The 19,824-nt window shown below is 39.1% G+C and overlaps 1 protein-coding gene across 7 annotated transcripts in view; it reads right to left on the bottom strand.

Annotated features, from left to right (window-relative positions):
* Positions 1 to 19,824, bottom strand: part of LOC122573971 (DNA N6-methyl adenine demethylase) — a 142,517-nt gene that overhangs the window by 34,148 nt on the left and 88,545 nt on the right. For 6 of the 7 annotated variants that reach the window (XM_043741018.1, XM_043741014.1, XM_043741012.1 and 3 more), the window contains one exon: positions 130 to 369. In XM_043741018.1, coding sequence (XP_043596953.1) covers positions 130 to 369 — 240 coding nt within the window. Of the gene's footprint in view, positions 1 to 129; positions 370 to 15,127; positions 15,724 to 19,824 lie in introns of those variants that run through there. The other variant, XM_043741019.1, reaches the window with a different exon arrangement.

Below are 19,824 nucleotides of genomic sequence, written 5' to 3'. Positions count from 1 at the left end.
GGAAATTACGTGTCATAGATATCAGAGGAAGATTCGAAGAACATTAGACACACGTTTCAACAGATATTCGAAACATATAACGTTCAGAGTATCTTGTAATGTATAAGAGGAAACCGAGTATGTACTTACCATAGAAACGACAGGAGGCGGAGGATTTCCGTTCCTAAGTGCCCCGGTTTGTTGGTTCGCCGCGGGATTCAGATTGTCCTTGGATTGCTGCATGGGATCCGGCTGATGAAGCGTTTGTTGCGTTTGCTGTTGCGGTTGTTGCTGATGCTGTTGCAGCCCGCCTATTCCAGCCTGTGGACTGCCTAAGCCTGCTGGTGCGCTATCTGGTGTACTCACTTGTCGCGCGATCTTTCGATAACTCTGAAATACAAAAGTTAATCTTCCGTCAGACAGGTACATGAATATTACCTTTCGAAAATAAATATTCAAATATTTTTCAGATTTTTATGGCATGAGTTTGTACTGTCGTTTCTATTCTCTTTGTGTAATCCATCTTCGTTTGAAAATTCCAAGTTCTACAAAATTGAAAAGTTGAAGAATTTCAGAAGATTCGTATGTTGAGAAACTTTAGAATCTGGTCATTGAAACGTCTACAGAAATAATGGACACAGTTCTAATATACCAATTTTATTTATCGGAAGAGAGATAGGGGCGCAAGTATCGTACTCTAAGGTGCAAAATTACGAAAGTGCAAAAATGCATGTGCGTATAGGTAACTAACGTCGTCCACGAATTTATAATATTACAATTTTCTTAGAGAAATATTTGATTCTTAGTCGGCTTTCGTCGAAGCGAGTGGAAAGTGGAGTTGTCTACGTATTGCATCAACCACTTCGACTTGAATAGTTGGAAAATCGAAAGATTCAGAAACCTTTTTGGGATTTGAAAGCTTGAAAGTTTAAAAGTTTGCGAACTACGAAATTTAAAAGATTATAAAATTTGAAAAGCACGAAAAATTCAATATTCACGTTCGTCATAGCGTAGTTCTAGCATTTTCACAATAGTCGATTACGTCGTTTTCAACCACGACGGAACGCGACGCAACACAACGAGCAACAGCCATCTATAAACTATATCTTGGAAACGCATAAACGTTGTTCATACAAAGAGGCTTTCACACGAACAGCAAGAAAATCTGAAAGAGGTTGAAATTTACGGGACATATACGCGCGACGTCTCGCGTCCAATTATCCAATAACTTTCATCCTCGGGAGGGGCGTCGAGGTAGGTTGAACGACACACGCGTTCTTGCCTGTTCCTCTTCATTCGAGCAAAGTGTTTTCTTCTTGTATTGGGCCGCGTTGTAATCACCCACGCACGAGCGACGCGTCACGTCATGCCGGGCACACGACAAACAGAAGAGGAGGCTACGCTTTTGAAATGGCGAGGAAGGAAGGAAGGTAGGCAGGCAGGATGGTGTGTGGCACGGTAGCCGACCGTACGACGTACGGTGTGACCCTAATGCTAAAAATACAAAGGTGGTCTAAGTAGGCCGAGCCGGCTGAAACGGTTTCCATAGTTCAACAAGCGCCGCTGCCCGACAGCTATAACCGGCCACCCAACCGCCCCCAATGCCCCGCCACAAACGCAAACTTAATCAATTATTACGACGTCCCCCGAGGTATCACCATCTCTCGTAAACGTTTCGCGGGTGTACTTACGAAGATCATCGATGAAACAACGCTGGTGAAATTTCGAGCGTTTTTCAAAGAAGCAATGGTTATAGATTGAGATTGAAATTGATAGAATGTCACTATAAAGTTCTAAGGTCTAAGTTGAGGAGGAAATAACGACGCTAGAAAATATAGAATTCTATGGTGTAAATTCATTGAGAGGAAAATTGCAGACTGAAATAACGCGTCGTTACCTCTTAATGGGTTAATTTATAAATAAAATAATAAACGTAGACATAACTGAAAAATGTCACGGATAGAAAGTAATTAAAAAATTGTTAAAAAATATGTTTTTGTTTGGTTTACCTCTCTCGTGGATATTTAACAGATATTAACTGTCATATCAGCTTTATTTAGGTTTATAAAACTTTGCACACACATTACGTACTTTTAAATGACTTAGGTAAAATACCTATTAATCTAGGAATTTACATTTTCATCGGCAGTTACGTTTAGTAGTAATTTAATAATTAAAAGCAGAAAATCAGTTAAAAAAAGTTATCCTGTTATAATTTTCTCATATAGTTTTCGATCTTTTGAGATTTTTCTAACTCAGAGAACGCGAGCACGATTAATTTAAACGCTACTATATGTTCGATATAGTAATCGTTTTCAAGAAAAAGACGAAGAAATGATGGAAAAATTTATGTCAACGACTTCATCATCCTCAACTATCATTCTTTGGAAATTCTCTGGAATTTCCTTAGAATTCCTCTCACAATTGCTTTCAATAATAACTAACTAACATAGCTAGTATATCCATAGATATTGAAATCGTTTCCTAATGTGATTTATACTGCAATTACAATAATTGCATCTACGTTTATATCATTCTACAAGCATAAAACATAAAACGTACCAAGCTTATAAATACTATGATCATTCCCGACTAGCCTTGGACAATCAATTGATCTCGCGCACAAGCCTAACTTAAACTAAACTAACAATTTCAAGGACCACTTTCAAGTACCATCCATACTATTTAAGCAAGTTTAATATGGAGTTCATTAATCACCGATAAATCTGTCTTAGGATACTTGCGAAAAATTAATCTGAATAGCGAAATTATTGAAACCTTTAAGAATTATTATCTCACTTGTTATATTATTAATTATGGAAATTCATATTTTTATGAACACAATGAAGAAAAAGAAAAAGAAAAAATATCAATAATACAAAATCTCAAAAATTCAAAAAATTAAAGATTTTTAAATTAAGCGATTCGGTGGCTTGAAAGTTTGAAACTTCTGAAAATTAAAAGATTCCAAATCCTTTTCATTTCTCTCAAGAATCTTTAAAAGTCCCTAATAATCAATCTCACGTTCAGAGAAACTTGATCAATGAAAGTTGCGTAAATCCGAGCTAAATAGGCCGCAAATCCATCCGGACTGTCATCGCGAATCCATCAGTGTAATTACGACACAAAGTTGCTCACAATAATGCTGACATTTCCTTTTGACACGTCTCTTCTCGCCAGAAGAAATCTTTCACGAAGAGTCACGATTCTCCAGCTCGAACCAGCACTGATAGGTGTGAATTATTAGTACGGGAACATCGAGTTTCACGTTGACGAGCAACGATGGTCGAGATTATAAAGAGCTGGTTGTTTATTCGTTGCGGGCACAGGTTGCCGCAACCGCGACGCGGCCAGCCCCGTCATAAATGTAAATTGAATTCCGTCGCATAAATTTCCACCGTGCGGCGTACCCAATAAATTCACCGCCCGATACAATCAGTAATATTCTGTAACATCGTCGCCGATCGGATTACGAAACTCTTTCCGCGCTGATCGAACAAGTGCCCTTGGAACCCTGTTGACTCTTGGACGAGGAACCATCCTTCGCTCATTATCCGTGAAACTGTTATTATACGTCAAATAATATTATAGGTAAGTAAGAGTATTATAAGTCGAGCATGAGTTGCGAGAAAATGAGTCCGTAGGAAGTTAATCGAGTACAAATATCTGAATTTTTGAATACTAAAATTATTGAATTTAAAAAAACTTTAATATTCAAAAATATGGAACTGCCAAGCGGTTGAATTTGTTAACAATTACGTTTTGAGTTTCCGAATTTTCACATTTCGATGAAATCCGATTTCATCGCGATCGAGCTGTTAAATTTTTAAATCGCCGGCTTCTTGATATTAGCAAATTATCGTATCGTTAAATTTTTGATCTGTCAAGCTTCGAACGTTCGAAACTTTGGAACTTGCAAATTCTACAATTTAAAAACCATATCAATACGTGGTAAATTATTGATCCGACTAATGAATCGATAGATAAAACTTTCTTGCGTTCGAGTTAACACTTGAACTTAAGATGCTTTTAAAACGAAAGTGAAATTGCGATATATAAATACCGATAAAAGGAAATAAAAATACAGATAGAAAATAGAAGGCCACGGCAGAGTCGTTCTGTACCTAAGAAATGTTATTCACGTAGCTTTTCGCTCGAAGATATGTTAAATACCATCTATGCACCTGTACGATCTGAGACGTGTTCTGTGTCAGGACAACAGCCTTGCAGAACGGTTTGAAATTACCAATCACTTATTGCGGTTCGATTTTCCGCGCTACCTGGCCGGCATCGCTGGAATCGTGACGCGTTATGCCGTCACGTGTGTGCATATACACTGTATACTTTATAAATAGACAAGGTCTCGGGCCCACGCTAAGCCCACGGCTAAAGAGTGCGTTCGCTTGAACGGCGATCGTCTGGTCGCACTCGCTGAGATATAATTCGCCCCGGTTTCTGTCCTACTCGACTTCATGTGTTTCTCCTACTCTTCAGCCAGAGTGACGGAGGATTCCAGCTGTAACACGTGCCGCGAGAACGATGCCGCTTCCGTTCATGGATCGCCTGGAATATCGTTGCTCCAACGGAAACGTGACTTGCAAGGGCCGACTGACTACCAATTACAATCTGTTCGACTATGTTACGAGAGATCGGGTTTCTGTTAATCGGTGAAACGAGCTATTCTTTAGTCAATATCGATTAACTCAATTTTCTTTAGAAATTTTTCGATTAAAATACTTGTTGTCTCTATTTACTGAGCTTCGAGTTGCTTTCGTTTCAATTTTCATTTCAGGAAGAATTTTAATCATTTAATGCGATAAAATAGCTATACCTGTATTTTATAGAGAATATGTCGTATATCTATTTGCATTGTAAATTGTTTCTTTTTCTATTATAAAGCATGTAATCTTTTTGATTAGCCTCTTAACGTGCACGCCCGTGAGATTATACTGACGCGTACATTGGTAGAAACGTGCAATTGGTGTTAGATACACCGGTAGAGTGAATACACTCGCTTCATGGTGATTTGGTCAACATTATCGAACCGAAACTATAATATTTTACGCTCGGATGGCTGTATGAATTGTATCGTTAGCATAGTATATTACTTATAAATCTGAACAAAATTATAGCGTTAAATTGCAGCGGGTATCCAAAATTTCTGCCAAAAATTATACCTGCCAAATCTAGCTAACTCGATTATATAAAATAATTTTACGGATAATATAATCCAACAGTCAAAAAATCCTTCGCCAAAACCCAAAGTTAAACGTACTCCTCGATCACAAAGGTTCATTTCCTTTTATAAATCCTTTAATAAACTGCTCAAGCATCCAAGTTCTCTGCTCCGTTGAGTTTCTCTATCATCGAAGACACTCGATGTTTAAAGAAATCGACGACGAAAAGACCTCTCGGGAAGGGAAACCAGCTATGAAAAACCTTGCGTTGGCCGTCGTGGTGTTCAGTGTTCATAGTCAATAACCTCCTCCAACTTCCCAAGGTTACCCCCTTCAAGGTTTCATAAATCGTTTATCTTCGAGTGGGCATCGGAGCTCAGGTCCGTACGCGAATAATGGAAAGTCAAAATTTATCAATTCCTAGACTCTTCGTACAGTACGAAGAGTGATACCGATATCACGGGAAACGAAGCTGTATCGCGTTACCTCCGCTTTATGGAATATCGTTCGGTGTGGTTTGATCCGCACGATCGAACTTCCATCGGGACGGTGCTTTCAATCGAAATACGTGAGCTATCTTAGAGTGGAATTTAAAATTTCATCGAATTCGGAATTTACATGATGCATGTAATAAAATAATAAACAGGATAAAATTCCATTTGAGTTCATCTCTGAAGCTAATGCTACTAAATATAATATATTTTAACTATATCTTAACTATACAAGGTGCGGTTGAATAACACGTACGAGCGGGCATAAGCTGATTCCTTATGGGAAAATAAGAAGAAAATATAGAAGAACATTATTTTGTATGACGCTTTGCTTTCGAAAAAATCGAGCGTGAAAATTTATCAAGTATACTTGAACATGGCTAATGCCGGACTGAACGGGAACAAATAATCGACAGGAGGTTATTTTACGTGTGAAAACAAATCGAAAATGTAGAACAAAATCTTTCCACAAGATGCTTTGTTTCTGAGAAAAATAAATATGGTAATTTATTATTAAATAGCGTAGTAGGTCAATTCATAGCAAAACACGTTCAAACTCCATTTTCTTGAAAATGGAGCCTTAAACGGGAATTTTATTCCACGTTTTTGACTTACTTTTGCACGTAGAATAATCCTCCGTTGATCGTTACTCGTACCATGCCGATAATTAGCCAAATTCATATGATATACTCGATACATTTTGAAAATTGATTTTCTCGAGAACGGAGCCTCGTATGAAACATTTTTATTCCATATTTTTTTCTTATTTTTCCATAAGGAATCACCTTATACTCGCTTGTGCGTGTTATTCGGTCGCTCCCTATATTGTAACATACGTAATAATTCTAAAAACAGTTGCATAAATAAAAATTCTCAAATTCCTTTGTTTTTATAAGTTTGCATACCATCTTTTTGCCGTCAATCGCCAAAGAAGGCTTTCCTTTCCGTTCGAGAACAATACTAAATGTTCCCATTCTCGAGCAGAATGCTCGTTAATGCACGGTAGAATGAGTCACGTAATGATTCGACTTGAGGTCGGTCACTTAATTATTCCGAATGATTTCGCGAACACCAAAAACGTGCGTGAACTCATTCCTCCTCCCCACCGCTCTACGAAATGAAACGTCCGCTGACGAGACATTTCATTGTACGGTTTGAAATATCAAAATGCAGAGAATCGTATATTCGTATCTCTCGTCAGACGTTGTACTTTTGCATTTTTATCGAACTATCAGGTCTCTCGGTTTCTTGGCTGGCTTATTTATTATTCGTGACCATGGCTTGAAAGGAAAAGGAACGGGCATAATGGCCAGCCGGGACCGTGGCATCGTATTTTACAGACACATGCGTACACATCCGAATCTGTGAAAAGTTGTAGAAGCTTGCAAGATCTCCGAGCGCTCATAGATCGTCGTGGAAAATGAGTTTCGCGATGCCACTAACGACGTCGACGATGGTTACGCTCGTAAACCTGGAGGAACATCCACGCGAGTCGCAACAGCCCGCCACGATTTTATTGTTCTCCTGGTGTGTACACGCGTGTCATTGATCGTGTTGTTAAAAACGCGTCGAACACGGCCATATTCCATCGTAATTCCAATGTAATTTGCTGTGATTATAATCGGCAGTCTCGTTTCGAGAGAAAACGACTCGATGGGAAACTCGTACGGTAGCTAACTATAAATTCTCGGCCCAATTAAAAGTTTCCGATTGTAATATCTCGCGTTTAAAAGAGAGACAAGCGTGTTTTACACGAACCTAACTGTAAAAGAGGAAATTCCGGTGTTGGATGTCGGAGTATTAATTTATAGTAAAACGATGTGGTCTGCTGTCGGGAGCGTTTTCGAGAAGAATAGATTGGTTAAATTCATATTCCTTTGAAATGAAATATTCCGCTAACACTGTGTACACGACTTGACGAAATTTCATTCGTATTCCTCTTTAAAGCGAATTTTTGTTCTTTTTTTTTTGCGAAATATTTTGAACGTGTCACTTAGAAACCAATTGCGCAACGTAGTACAGACTTCGATAAGTATCTTGGAATTTTTTCAAGTTTTTTTGAAAACCTAGAACGGTAAAAGAATTAAGTGAACATAAACGACCTAGTTTTCCCACGAGGGATCAAGAGATTAAAAATTGATGTGATTGTAATTCGGGAAATTGATTCGTTGATCTGGATTCTTCGATATTACGTTCTTTGCACAAAGAACAGTATTCCGTATTCTATACTGAAGATATCTTGCGGATGAAAATAGCATTTAGAAACTATTATTAACAATGCACAAACTTCATGCTCAGATTTCCAACAAAGTTGATAGGATATTACGTTCCATAAATTTAATTAAACCAGCACAGACCACCAGTCCATTGGTTAGTTATATTCGTCTCTAAACGTTCCCTTTGCAATCAGCGATTCCATATCACGAAATTCCATATGATGAATTCGACCAAATAATTCCAGAAAATATCTATTAGGATTCCACTCAGGGAATTTCATATAACTATCACATATTACAATACACGTAATACACGCATCTATTAGATCATAAATAAGTGTTACATTTCTAATCAAGAATAATATGGAGTAGGTAAATGTATGCTATTTAGTTCCCAAAATGTTTAGAAATTTCAAGATGTTTTATATAACGTACACGATATATACATAAAAGTTTACTATAGTGGCTGTTCAAATACTTTCGTGAGTCACTATAGAGTATCTTCTGGTGACAGGCCACACACTCGACCGACAATTTTCAATCGGTGTCGATCGAACGAGAAGAAGGTAGATTGGCGAGCCACTTCAAAGAGTCGCGTCGAGTCTTTTTGCAGAGGAAAAGAACCCCGGCCAGGATTCATTTTTCTAACGGAGCGAGGCGGTACCAGGAGCGCATTTGCATCTCTCTGTCCGCGAGCTCATTTTTCCGACTATCTCGTCGGAAATAAATCTGCCCTGAGCCATGGAACAGGCCACAGCCGGTAATAAAAAAAAAGAAGAGAGAAGAGAAAAAAGAAAAAAAGGAGAGGGAAGGAGAAGAGGGAAGAAAAAAAAAAGGCGAACGACGTTCTCCCTTTATCTGCGCCACGTAGCGCGGCTTTTTAATGACGGGCATAAGTAAAAGCGCATCCTGGCCTTAACGACTGAAACTGAGCACGGAAATTCATTAAGAGGAGAGGTCGAGATTCAATGATCCAAGAGTCCATGAATTTCGTGGATCATGGACTTCGCGCCTGTTTTCCTTGTTTCTTCCATTTCTTCGAAATCGTTCTCGTTTCATCGAATCACTCTGTCGCCATTCATTCGAATTTTAATACTTGTCATGATAATTCTTATCATGATTTGTTATTCCAAATCGCTTCTATTTTAAACTTCCGATCCTCGAACTTTCATGGGTCGATTTTACCTTTGTCCTTAACAAGCAAAAGATTTTTAATGTTTTGAGAAATACTTCAGAATACGTATAAGATGAGAAGTCATGCATAGCAATGTTAACTATCTCGTTCCCGCCTTACAGATAAAAAGTTTATTTAAAAATACAAGGTCACGATCGGATTTACAATGATCTAAGGAATGTAGGTTAAATTTATTGCTTTTGCTACGTTTAGAAATTTCTTGTCGATCGTAGATATACCGACTAATTACAATCCTAAGTTTTTGAAACAAGGAAAGACAGAATTCTTGCTACGTAATTTACAGATTTATGAATGTTACTGTTTCAACAGTGTCAGGATTATATATCGCATCGATTGTACAGAAAAATATCAACCTGGAAGATAAATTTTACTATCGTGGGATACAGTTTGTAACTGGTCGTGTAACATTTACCTCATTGCTCCAATACTAATCAACGTATTCCAAAGAGTAAAAGCGAAACCAATATATCAGATGTTAGATAAAATCGGCACACGTAGGTCGATCATGACTCAGAAAGCGAAACTTGGACGTTCTATTTCGATCATGTTATTTAACGTTCTTATCTGATCTCGTATATATTTGGATTTATCTTTGGACAATTATTTAATGTAGCATTCATAACACAATTAATATTATTTAATCCCATGAATTTCCTACATCGTAGGAAGAGAAGAAAGAGAATGAGAGTGAGAGAAGGAGGAAGGAAGAATAAAGGTTTGGTTTCTGCTGCATAAATATTTCTTACAATTTTAAGTCGTACAGAATAATTATCTTGTTTGTAATTTATAAAATTTCTTATCTTATTGTCAAACTTGTGACTGTGTGTTATGTAAAAGATACTATTAGCATTGATAACTCGTGACTCGTCAAATTTTCTTTATAAAATTAGTTCAATTATGCAATTCAATAAAATTGCTATAATTTATTTAAGAATCTTCTCTCTTTAACATGTCACTATTTATATAAAATACGTCATATTACATTTGCATCTGCAAAAATTCAAACTATTAATTTCTATAAATAATTGTATAAAAAAGTTTCTAACCAAGAAATAATTCTTAAATAGCGCTTGACAAGATGAAAATCAGTTCGCACTGTATGGTGTTTGCATCTTCGAAACGTCCTCAAGACAATATCGAGCTGATATTCCCCGTTTGAAAGACAAACTCGTTTCAAACGTCATCGTAATTCCCGCGGAAGCATCGGAATCGTGCATACGTGCCTGTCCCAGTATCTATCCGGGCCACGGACAGAATTTACGAGCGAGTTATACGAGCGACGTGGCTTTATATCATTACTCCCACCAATACTCGCCTCTTTTATTACCGATTCCGCCGGAAGTTTAGCCGTCCAGGTACACGCATAAGCCACGAACGTAACTACCAACTATTTTCTTCTTTTATTCGCTGTTTAAACGCGGCCAGCTTGAATACGCTTCACGGATTCTTCACGAAGAAACGAAAACCATTTCTCCCGAATGTAATAAGAAAAAGAGGAAAAAGAAGAAAGAAAAGATTTAGAGAGAAACGATAGATGCGTTTTACGGATGGATAAGTGACGGCGATGATGATGGTTCTTTTAAAACATCAATCATCGATCAGAGAAGCGGACGAGGGTTTAGATCTTGCGTGGCTGGTTCGACCTTTTCGAAAATGGCCCAGGGGTAAAGACCACCTGGACCGAACCGTCTACTTATACTAGGGCAGTTGTTAGGGTCGCGATTTACCCTCAAATCGTGGGGGCTATACAACGTGCACGGCACACCACGTGCTCGAACACGTGGCCGTTTATTGCCACTGATAAATCCTACTTTCGATTAGCCACCGTCTGTCCTTATTACTACACACATCATCGATTACATTTTTCCGATCCTTTGCAGGAGTTCTCATTAACGAGATTTTCATTCGTGTTCTTGTTCCATTTGATTACACTTCTTAATGAACCGCCGTGTTATGTACGAGTCGATATTATGGGAAGGAAAAACGAGATAAATGGAAGTTTAATGAATGGTTGGGATGATTAATCTGAATCCTAAGTTAGGACGCATTATGCGCAGATGAGGAGATAGCTAAAAAAGTATAGCACTGTTGAACCTCGTCCAGATTAATAAACTATTTGAATTCAAAGGAGTTGAAATGAAAGATTTGATTAATGAGAACAAGTGTAGAAATTTGAGAAGGTATTTCAAATCGAATTAGAAGCTAAATTTAAATTAGAAGTTCATACTGATCAAGTGGTCTCAAATAAAAATTCCTGGATCTATCGCTATAATTGTCTGAGAGAATGTAAACCTACCTATTACAATAGTCAAACAGTCTTACAATTATATCAAACTTACCTTAAAAATAAACCTTGCCTTAAAAATAGAACGAGCATGATAAGAAGCCCACTTTGAATTTTACACTGTGTCCATTAAAAATTTTCTATTTTCTGCAAGACACAAAACTGGATTCTGTTGCAAAAAAGGTCATCAGTAAATATAGGACGATTCCACATCGATTTCAAGGGCCATCAATTAAATCACATTTGCGTGCAGCATCAAGGATAGGCAATCGTTATCGCGACAAATAACGAAGGGTACCGTAAGCGACGTTTAACGAGCTACGCTCGTTTCTTCCCCTTATCAGAATCGCGATAAATGTCCGTAATAAGCTCTTATCATCAATCACTCTGACAGCCTGATAACTCACTCCCATTCACAGAGATACCCGTTCCCGCGTCTTTCTTAACCATTTAACGCTTTATGTTCTCCAACTGGGTATACATAACGAAACATCTCGATACGTTTAGCAACCATCATTCTGGTCGATAAAAGATCAACTACTAGTTGCATCTTATCACGCACTTAAGAATTCTATGCTTGAGAATTTCAGAACTTTTATTTATGACGAAAACGTCATATACTCAGCTTAAGAATTTTTGTATAATGTAGTTGTACTCGAGAATGGTCACGTGCCATGTTTTCCAGTAAACGTGACCATCGTTCAGAAGAATCTCTCTTCTTAAGCTTGTGTCTCGCCCAAAAGTCGACCACGGCTCATGATTCGGCCGTGGAATTCTCGGCTTCATTCATTCGAACCGGTTATTTCTAGGAAAGAGGAGGTTGAATGAAAATCTGTCAACCCACGTGGCGAAACGCGTGGCCAATGACCGCTTCCGACCTCGACGGCTTGTCTTCCGTCCATCTCTAAACCAAACGATGAGGTGACTAAACTCGTACGAAATCCAAGTGTTTCCTTTTTGCAATATGGTCGATTGATTGAGAAAGAATAAAATTGGTCGATATGGTAATCGGTGATGTATTATATTTACATTGGAACTATTGACGATTAGAAATCAAAATAATTAAAGTGAAAGATATATGACGAAATATATAATGCAAAAAGAGGGTCAAGTTCTTAATCTTCTTACAAAAGAACATACAAATGTCAAAAAATATATTATTGTAGAATTGATAATTTTTGTGGTTGTTTTAACTAACCTGATAGTCTCGCTGTAAAAGGAATTGGTGATTGGAATGTTCTCTTTGTGACAAACGGGCTCCTCGAATTGATTCCAGCATTTATTCACGACCGATTGCAAATTCCACTCGCGTAAAACAATCACCTATATGGTATGCTGACCATTTGCTCTCTAACGAGTTTTACGATATGACCAATTTGCAGTTTCTGCAGCTCCTTTTTTTTAAATCAAAAGTTTTGTTTTTAGAAGGGAGGACCTATAAATGTCTGAACATTTATTTATACAGCAGTCTTCTTTTCTTATCCGTTCCTTTATCGTTAAAGACAGAACTAAATTATCAATGTGTATGCGCTGAAACGATGGTTGTAAAGTACAAAGGATCAAGATTAAATTTAATTTCTCTTGAACCTGATCTAAATTCATGGAAAATTCAAAAAACCCTAAGAATCAATTCCTGTCTTTTTCCGATCATAATTTCCTGATAAAATAACAGTCAATTTCCGAGTAACTACTCGCAAGGAATCACAAATTAAAACAGAGGAAGATAGATTTTGTTTAATTTTTCTCTAACCTAACCCGGAAGATTCAGCTACCAAATTCACAAAAACTTAGAAATAAAATCTTGAAGAATAATTTCCACGTTCTTCATAACCGATCACAAGTCTTTATCTTCTAAAGTTATTCACATAAAAAATCGCCTCTAGCCTTCCGTTACGTTGTCTTGAATTTATTACGTGATGAATAAATGGTCCTTGCATCTCGAGATGACTATCTTATGCTCTGATGATTGTTCACGAGCTCACAGGATGATAGGTATCGTTATTTATTTTACAGCTAACAGGATTAGTTTCTAATCTCGTTGCTCTTTTTTTCCATCGGACTCCACGTGATCGGTTCCAGAGTCACGAAGGAAGAATCGATGCCTCGAAGCTCGATGTCTCCGACGAACAGCTAGCGCATAGGACATACAACGCCTGACCTGAATTCCACCAGTACACGATAGACGAATGATTGCGTAACAGTAACACACGCGTGCTTTGTGGACTCGCTTTTTCGTGCTTCGCGTTGGTCCTTGAAGGGGAAAACGGGGAAAGAGAAGGAAGAAACGAGAGAAAAGAGCTGAACGAATCTCCATCGAACCGTCCACCACTTGACGGTTGTTTGCACGAGGTGTTCTTCTCTGATCAAACTATGTTAATATGTTCCGCAAGAACAAATAAAAAAAGGAATGTTATATAAGTAGATCGAAGCTTTGTTAACAGTTAGAACAAAAATTATGGTTACAATGGTAGAAGACGAGAATATATTTTCGATCAACATAATCACTAGCTATTAATACTCCATTACAAAGTGTTCACTGTTCCTGGCAATAGATATACGGCTGATAGTAATAAGAGACTTATTTTATTATATGAAATTCACTTCGATTTTGCATCAGCTTAATGAGTCGACAAAGAATTCTTTGATGTGTATTATTCTGTATTATTATATTCATTGTTCGTTTTAATTCTCGCTTGATATATTTTTCCTTTCAATGATTTCATTTGAACGATCTATTAAGAAAATCCTTAGTCTCATTTTCATCATGTGTTTAATTCAGGTTCAATATGCTTTTTATTTCAATATTTTTCATACATAAAAGTGTAACGGTTCTAGATCTGATAATTTTAGAAACTAAAACGATTAGATAAAACACACTAAAGAATTGTAGTTGGAAAAAATATTGGAGCACCCTGTATAATTTTACTGTCTTCGTAACATATACGAACATGCGTTTCACGGAGGACCAACGGGATGTTCGGAGCATCGTATACGCTGATGGATCGCTTAGGTTTGTTGTATGCTGCTTTTTTCGCGGGCTCACGATAGTGTGCGTCAGAGACGATTAAACTCGAAGATCGACTGACGAAAACTCGTTTAAACTGTGACAGTTGGTTTTAATCGTGCTCTAAAAACAAACTGTCAATAGAATGAGAAAGATTCGGTATTTTTAATATTTTACCTTCGCAGCGTTCAATGTCTGTGGCAGTAGAAAGCGCGCGCATGAGGTTTCCACCGATGGAAACGATAGAAAAGATGGAAAAGATAAAAGACGTTGAAACGTTTCACGGCGTAATAAAATTACGAAGAATTCAGAACGGTTGACTTAAAGAATAATTATTATTCTTTAAGTCCTTTGACATTAAAAATACGTATTTTTAGCCTTTCGCAAGTGATAAAATTTGATAATAGCACACTCTATACATAATACCATTTTATACGTAAAGTAGTACACTTTCTAAGGTTAAGCCGTGAAGTCGTTCAATTAATTAAATTAAAAAATTGAAGGGAATTAGTTTTGCTTTCGATCGATCACAATGTACCGAAGCGTTGGTATAATATGATCAAGAAAAAGCATCGTGCACTATGCATGCGTCCATAAAGGTTTATCGCTTGTCTGCAATCTCTCTAGGTTGCCTTGAGGGTCCAAGGACTTCAATTGAAACCATACAAAATACGTAGTACGTCCGCGAGTATACCGGTTCGCGAAGTTCGCAACGATCTCCGCGGGACTTGAGAATCGAGTGGACACACCGTTCCTCCAATATAAAGAGCGGGAAACTCACTCTGCGTCTTCCTGTGGACCACGTCTGCAACTGCGTTCTTTACCATAAATACCACTTCGAATTCTCTTCTCTTTTCTTATCACGTCGTCGCTCTGATTCTCTTCACGCACAATAAAGAGACAACACAGTGAGCCAACACTGAATCACTCGAAGAAAAGGATTGTTTTTTTTTGTACACGAAAAGAAGAAAAAAGAAGCAACACGCGTCGCGACACCGGAATTTCAATCTCGAAGAATCACTGCGCGAGTCTCTAGCGGAGGCGTATTTATCGCGTGTAATCGCGCGGCTCGGCTTCCCGGCGAATGCTTCTCGCTCGTGCAACAACCGTGAACACACCGTGCAACATGCACGACACACAGAGAGAGAGCCGATAGGGAAGGAGACAGCAGCAGAGTGGGAGAGAGGAAAAGAAAGATAGAGAGAGTCTCGTGTGCGATCCTCCGAACGGAGCTCTCACCGTGCACTGACTGCTCCGCTCTGCTTGCTCACTACCGTCAATAAGATCGATCGAGTCCACTACTCGCGAGAGATCACACTAGACGCGCAGCGATCCGCCGAAAAACTCCCGTGGGACGCTTCTCCGCCCTCTGCAGCCCTCCTCGCCTATTCTCCCTCCCTGCTGTCCCTCGTTCCTTCTCACTCGCGCCTCCCCCTCCCCCTCTGATGCTCTCCCCTCCTCTTCTCTTCACCGCGGTCTCTGGCTTCTTCTCCCTCGCCTCCCTCGCACCCCCCACTCAACCCCCACCAACCAGTGCACTGCTCTGTGTGCTTCGTAAGTACGTGTATGCGCAGTCTGTGTAGACGTTTATACATATAAAGTAGTATACTCTCCCTGTTCCCCCCTTTATTCCCCCTTTGGCCGGTTGTCTCTTTCTTGTTCTCGTGTCGCTTTCCTTCTCCTTTTACGGTGTTCTTTTTCTCTCCTTCAACGGGAGAGGTTATCCTTTTCGCTCTTATCGCGGACGCGCTATCACGAATTCCGGCGGCCGGCGACACCGGCTACGTGAACTCGACACTGGTCCCGCGGTGTCATAACATTGGTAACAGCCTGTCGCTGGCTATTAAAAGCACGTACAACGTTGGGTGGCAGTTATCACGAGCGTGATACGCGGCCCGTTTGCACACGCCACACCCCGGAACCACGAGGATGAAGGAAGGTAGCAAGCGCAAGAGAGCGTCACGGTGACAGCCTGATCTCCCCGCAGTTTTCGAGGGTGCGACGCGATCCTGTCTCTTGGGAACTCGTTTAGTTTCTACTGCTTTTAAAACTGCCGCTCTTTTTCGCCATACGTCGCTCCTTCTGTTTTTCGCTCGATCCATCGATCGATCTACAGATCTATTTTCGTTTTTGGAGATCCTTTCGTTTTATCTATTCCTCGTATTCGTTTCGCTTTCGATATCATTTCCCTGTTGTGATATCTTTTCTGCGAGAAATAAACGATAAACAAGAGATAGAGATCGATGTATTGAGGTAACGTTTGTTGGCTCATACTGTCGTTCGAAGTCAGGCTAGCAGCGCGTCAAGTGCGCGCCTCCGCGCTGTTTCAGTGTTCCAACTCGTCACTCGTCGCTCGGAACCGCTCGTGCCTTTCCGTGTCGCTCCGCTTTCGCGCTTCCTCTCTCTTTCTCTCTTCGTATTTCCATTCCTCTCTTCTTCCCTCCTAAGGCCCCCCAACATCTCCCCCTTCATCACTGTTTTCCTTCGTTTTCGTCTCGTTTTGTCTTCGTTTCGTTTCTCCTCCTGTATTCCCTTCTCCCTAACCCGAGTTGATTCTCCTACGCGTTTCTATACGTCTCTCTCTCTTCCTCCCACTTTTCTCTGCCTCCCGCCTCTTTCGTTGCTTCTGTCTCCCCTACTTGGTCCCCATACGGAGTCCTACCAATCGTACACCAACGTGGAGAACTCTAGCGATGGAAACGATACCCTCGCAAACTGTATCGATACGCTACCGTGGAAGCCCCTCGCTTTTCCATTAAAGTACAGGAAGTACTATGCAGTACTTCTCTCCGTGATATCCTATTCTCGTTTTTACACATAGATCTCACACTTCCTTCTGTTGAAACATTGGAATAATTACCCCATGCTGCGTGGTCTGTAAGAAAATCATTGTAATAGTCTCCATCGCTTTAAAAGGTGGCTAATTAAATCAAGGTTTAATAATATGTATACAGTATCAGAATAGCGTACTATATGGTTGAGGAAAGCATTCGAGAAATTTGAAAGAGCTAGGGGGCTCAGAAAAATGATGACGAACACCGAGGAATAGATAAGAAAAAGAACTTTCCTCCCTTAGGTATGTCACCTATCTTAAAACTCGGTAAAACTGGAAGATAACATGGAAATCGTAGGTCGACTTCAAGTGTTATTACATTACTCGACAGGCTTGTAATATTAATATTTAAAATATACAGCATGCAAATCATCTTCATTAATATCTAACTGTACAGTGTATGAGATTATTAAAGATCGAATATCTAGTATCTAGTTAATGCACCAAACATTTTTATATTTTTTTTACATTTAAGTTGTAACTACTTACAAGTTCCTCAATCTAATTTCAACTTCTTTTCATAAAGAAAAATATGTTTAACTGCCAATGGAATTAATTCTATCGCTAGCTATCGCTACTGTTCCACCCCCGCCTCCCACTTTTTGTTTCTTCCGATACATATCCCTGCTGGAGTCAGGTAGCCCCCTTGAACCTCCAACCCCTTTCGTTCCCCCACCTGTGCAGTCACCGCCACTTAGGATTCTCTCTGCCTTCGTCATTGCTACGGTTTTTCCATCTCTGTCGTTGGCAGCGTCGTTGCAGACGCCACGACGACCACCAGCAGGTAGCCATAGCAATCCTCGCGACAAAAGCCACCACTTTCTATTCGAATTCTTTTCGATGGTTATGGTCGATTGCTCGTATCACTACGAAAGCATACAATTTTTTGATCCCAGCCTTTGGACGCCTTTTGTCTCGTCCGAGCTTTTCATCTTTACTCTTTTCAGATTTTTCAAATTTTGCTTTTTATTTTATTTTCTGTACTTTGTGTCCGTCTATTTTTCTTTTCCTCGTCAGTTCCAGAACGAATACATTTTTTACTCCGTTCGCAATTAATGAATCTGTTAACTAGAAACTCCTATTTCTTTTAAAAACACGCTAGGCTATTTTATGTTAAAAAAAACTTTTTTATGCCTCTTAAATCTTAAAATTAACAAAGATGAACCAATATCGGCTTCAATTCTCACACGATACATATAATTTGTAATATGTAAGAAGTATTTATAAATAAAGAAAGAGATTAGTAAACTAATGCCGAGTTAACTTGTTTTGTCTGATTAACAGAGACATTTTACATAACAAATTCTTTACTTATAGAATTCAAAAGATTAGAAAGAATTTCTATAGATTTCTTCTAATTAAAATTCAATATTCTCGACACTGTACATACACGTATGGCTACACGTTGAAAAAGAAGAGGAATAAAAGTTGGACCAAAGCTCGTGTATACCGCGACCGGTTAACCGGTGAATCAGGCCGGTGGCCGCCACGGCGCGGCGTGAGCAAATAAAAAGCGATCAGGGCGAGAGACCTCTCCCTTTCACGACATCGATATTTTAATTGTTCCAGCTCGTCAAGGCGACTCGCTTGCATCAGCGATCGTGTGCCATAACACTCAATTAGCTGTGTAACTTTCCTGCGTTCCCCTTCCACGCCTCATCGATTCGCGTTGCGATTTCCCGACGCTCTATTGGTCTCTTCAACAACGTTTCCTTGCATATTTTCTCAAAACGAGAAGAAAGATTTAAACAACATCACGTTAACTTACAGGCTGTTCTATAATTGTTGATAGAATTAATCCATGTACACTCGATTTTCTCTGAAACTTTCCAAACTTCGAATGAACAAACGTTACTTTGAACTATTGATTATCTTTTTGCACGAGGAATTATCTTTTTCCTGGTTATATAATAATTTACGTTATCAGGCTAGTAAGTTCGAAATGAAGTAGAAGGTTAAAGCTACGATGGAGTAGAACGAAAGAACCAATTGCAATTCGAATTCGAATTCGAAAAGCGTGGCTCACGATAGATACGGATATCTGAAACGCTGGCTGGAGGGTTCGTTTATTAACGTCGCTGCAACTTGTTGCTGGCCGCGTTGCCGCCTCTGAATAACGCCCTTCTGACCTCTCCGGAAGCTTCCCTGTCCACGGCGCGCTCCTTTCAAGGAAACCGAGACGCCCTTCTGCGGCTCCGTGCTTCCGCATTTGCCAAATCGCTTCTGCCACTCGACGTAATCGCGGTCTGGCTTTCGAAACTCATCCTTCGACTGTCGGTGTCCTCGACACTGCGTTTCGTGCTTAAGTATACTTCTCGACTAAATTTTAGCACGTTCCTTAACAGCCTACCTTCTTACGAATTCTAGTTCAATTTTAGGATAGTAAAGCTGTTTTTCCCCTTTTCTCCTTACTTATCTATTAATCTTTCAGTTTTATTTAGAACCTACTTCTTTTTATCATACTTAGATCATACAACAATCGCAGCACCTGTGAAACTTGCTAAATTCTAACGAAAAATTTTACTGTTTAAACGTTCTATTTGAGAAATAATAATAGATCCTCCACATCTGTAATTTACATATTTCACTATTTACACAGTACAAATTTTCATTAATATTCATTAATATAATATATAATATAACAA

Source organism: Bombus pyrosoma, linkage group LG12 (assembly GCF_014825855.1).
Source record: "Bombus pyrosoma isolate SC7728 linkage group LG12, ASM1482585v1, whole genome shotgun sequence".
Lineage (NCBI taxonomy): Eukaryota > Metazoa > Arthropoda > Insecta > Hymenoptera > Apidae > Bombus > Bombus pyrosoma.
Note: the sequence above shows the minus strand (reverse complement) of the source record. Positions and strands in the feature narration are given on the sequence as shown.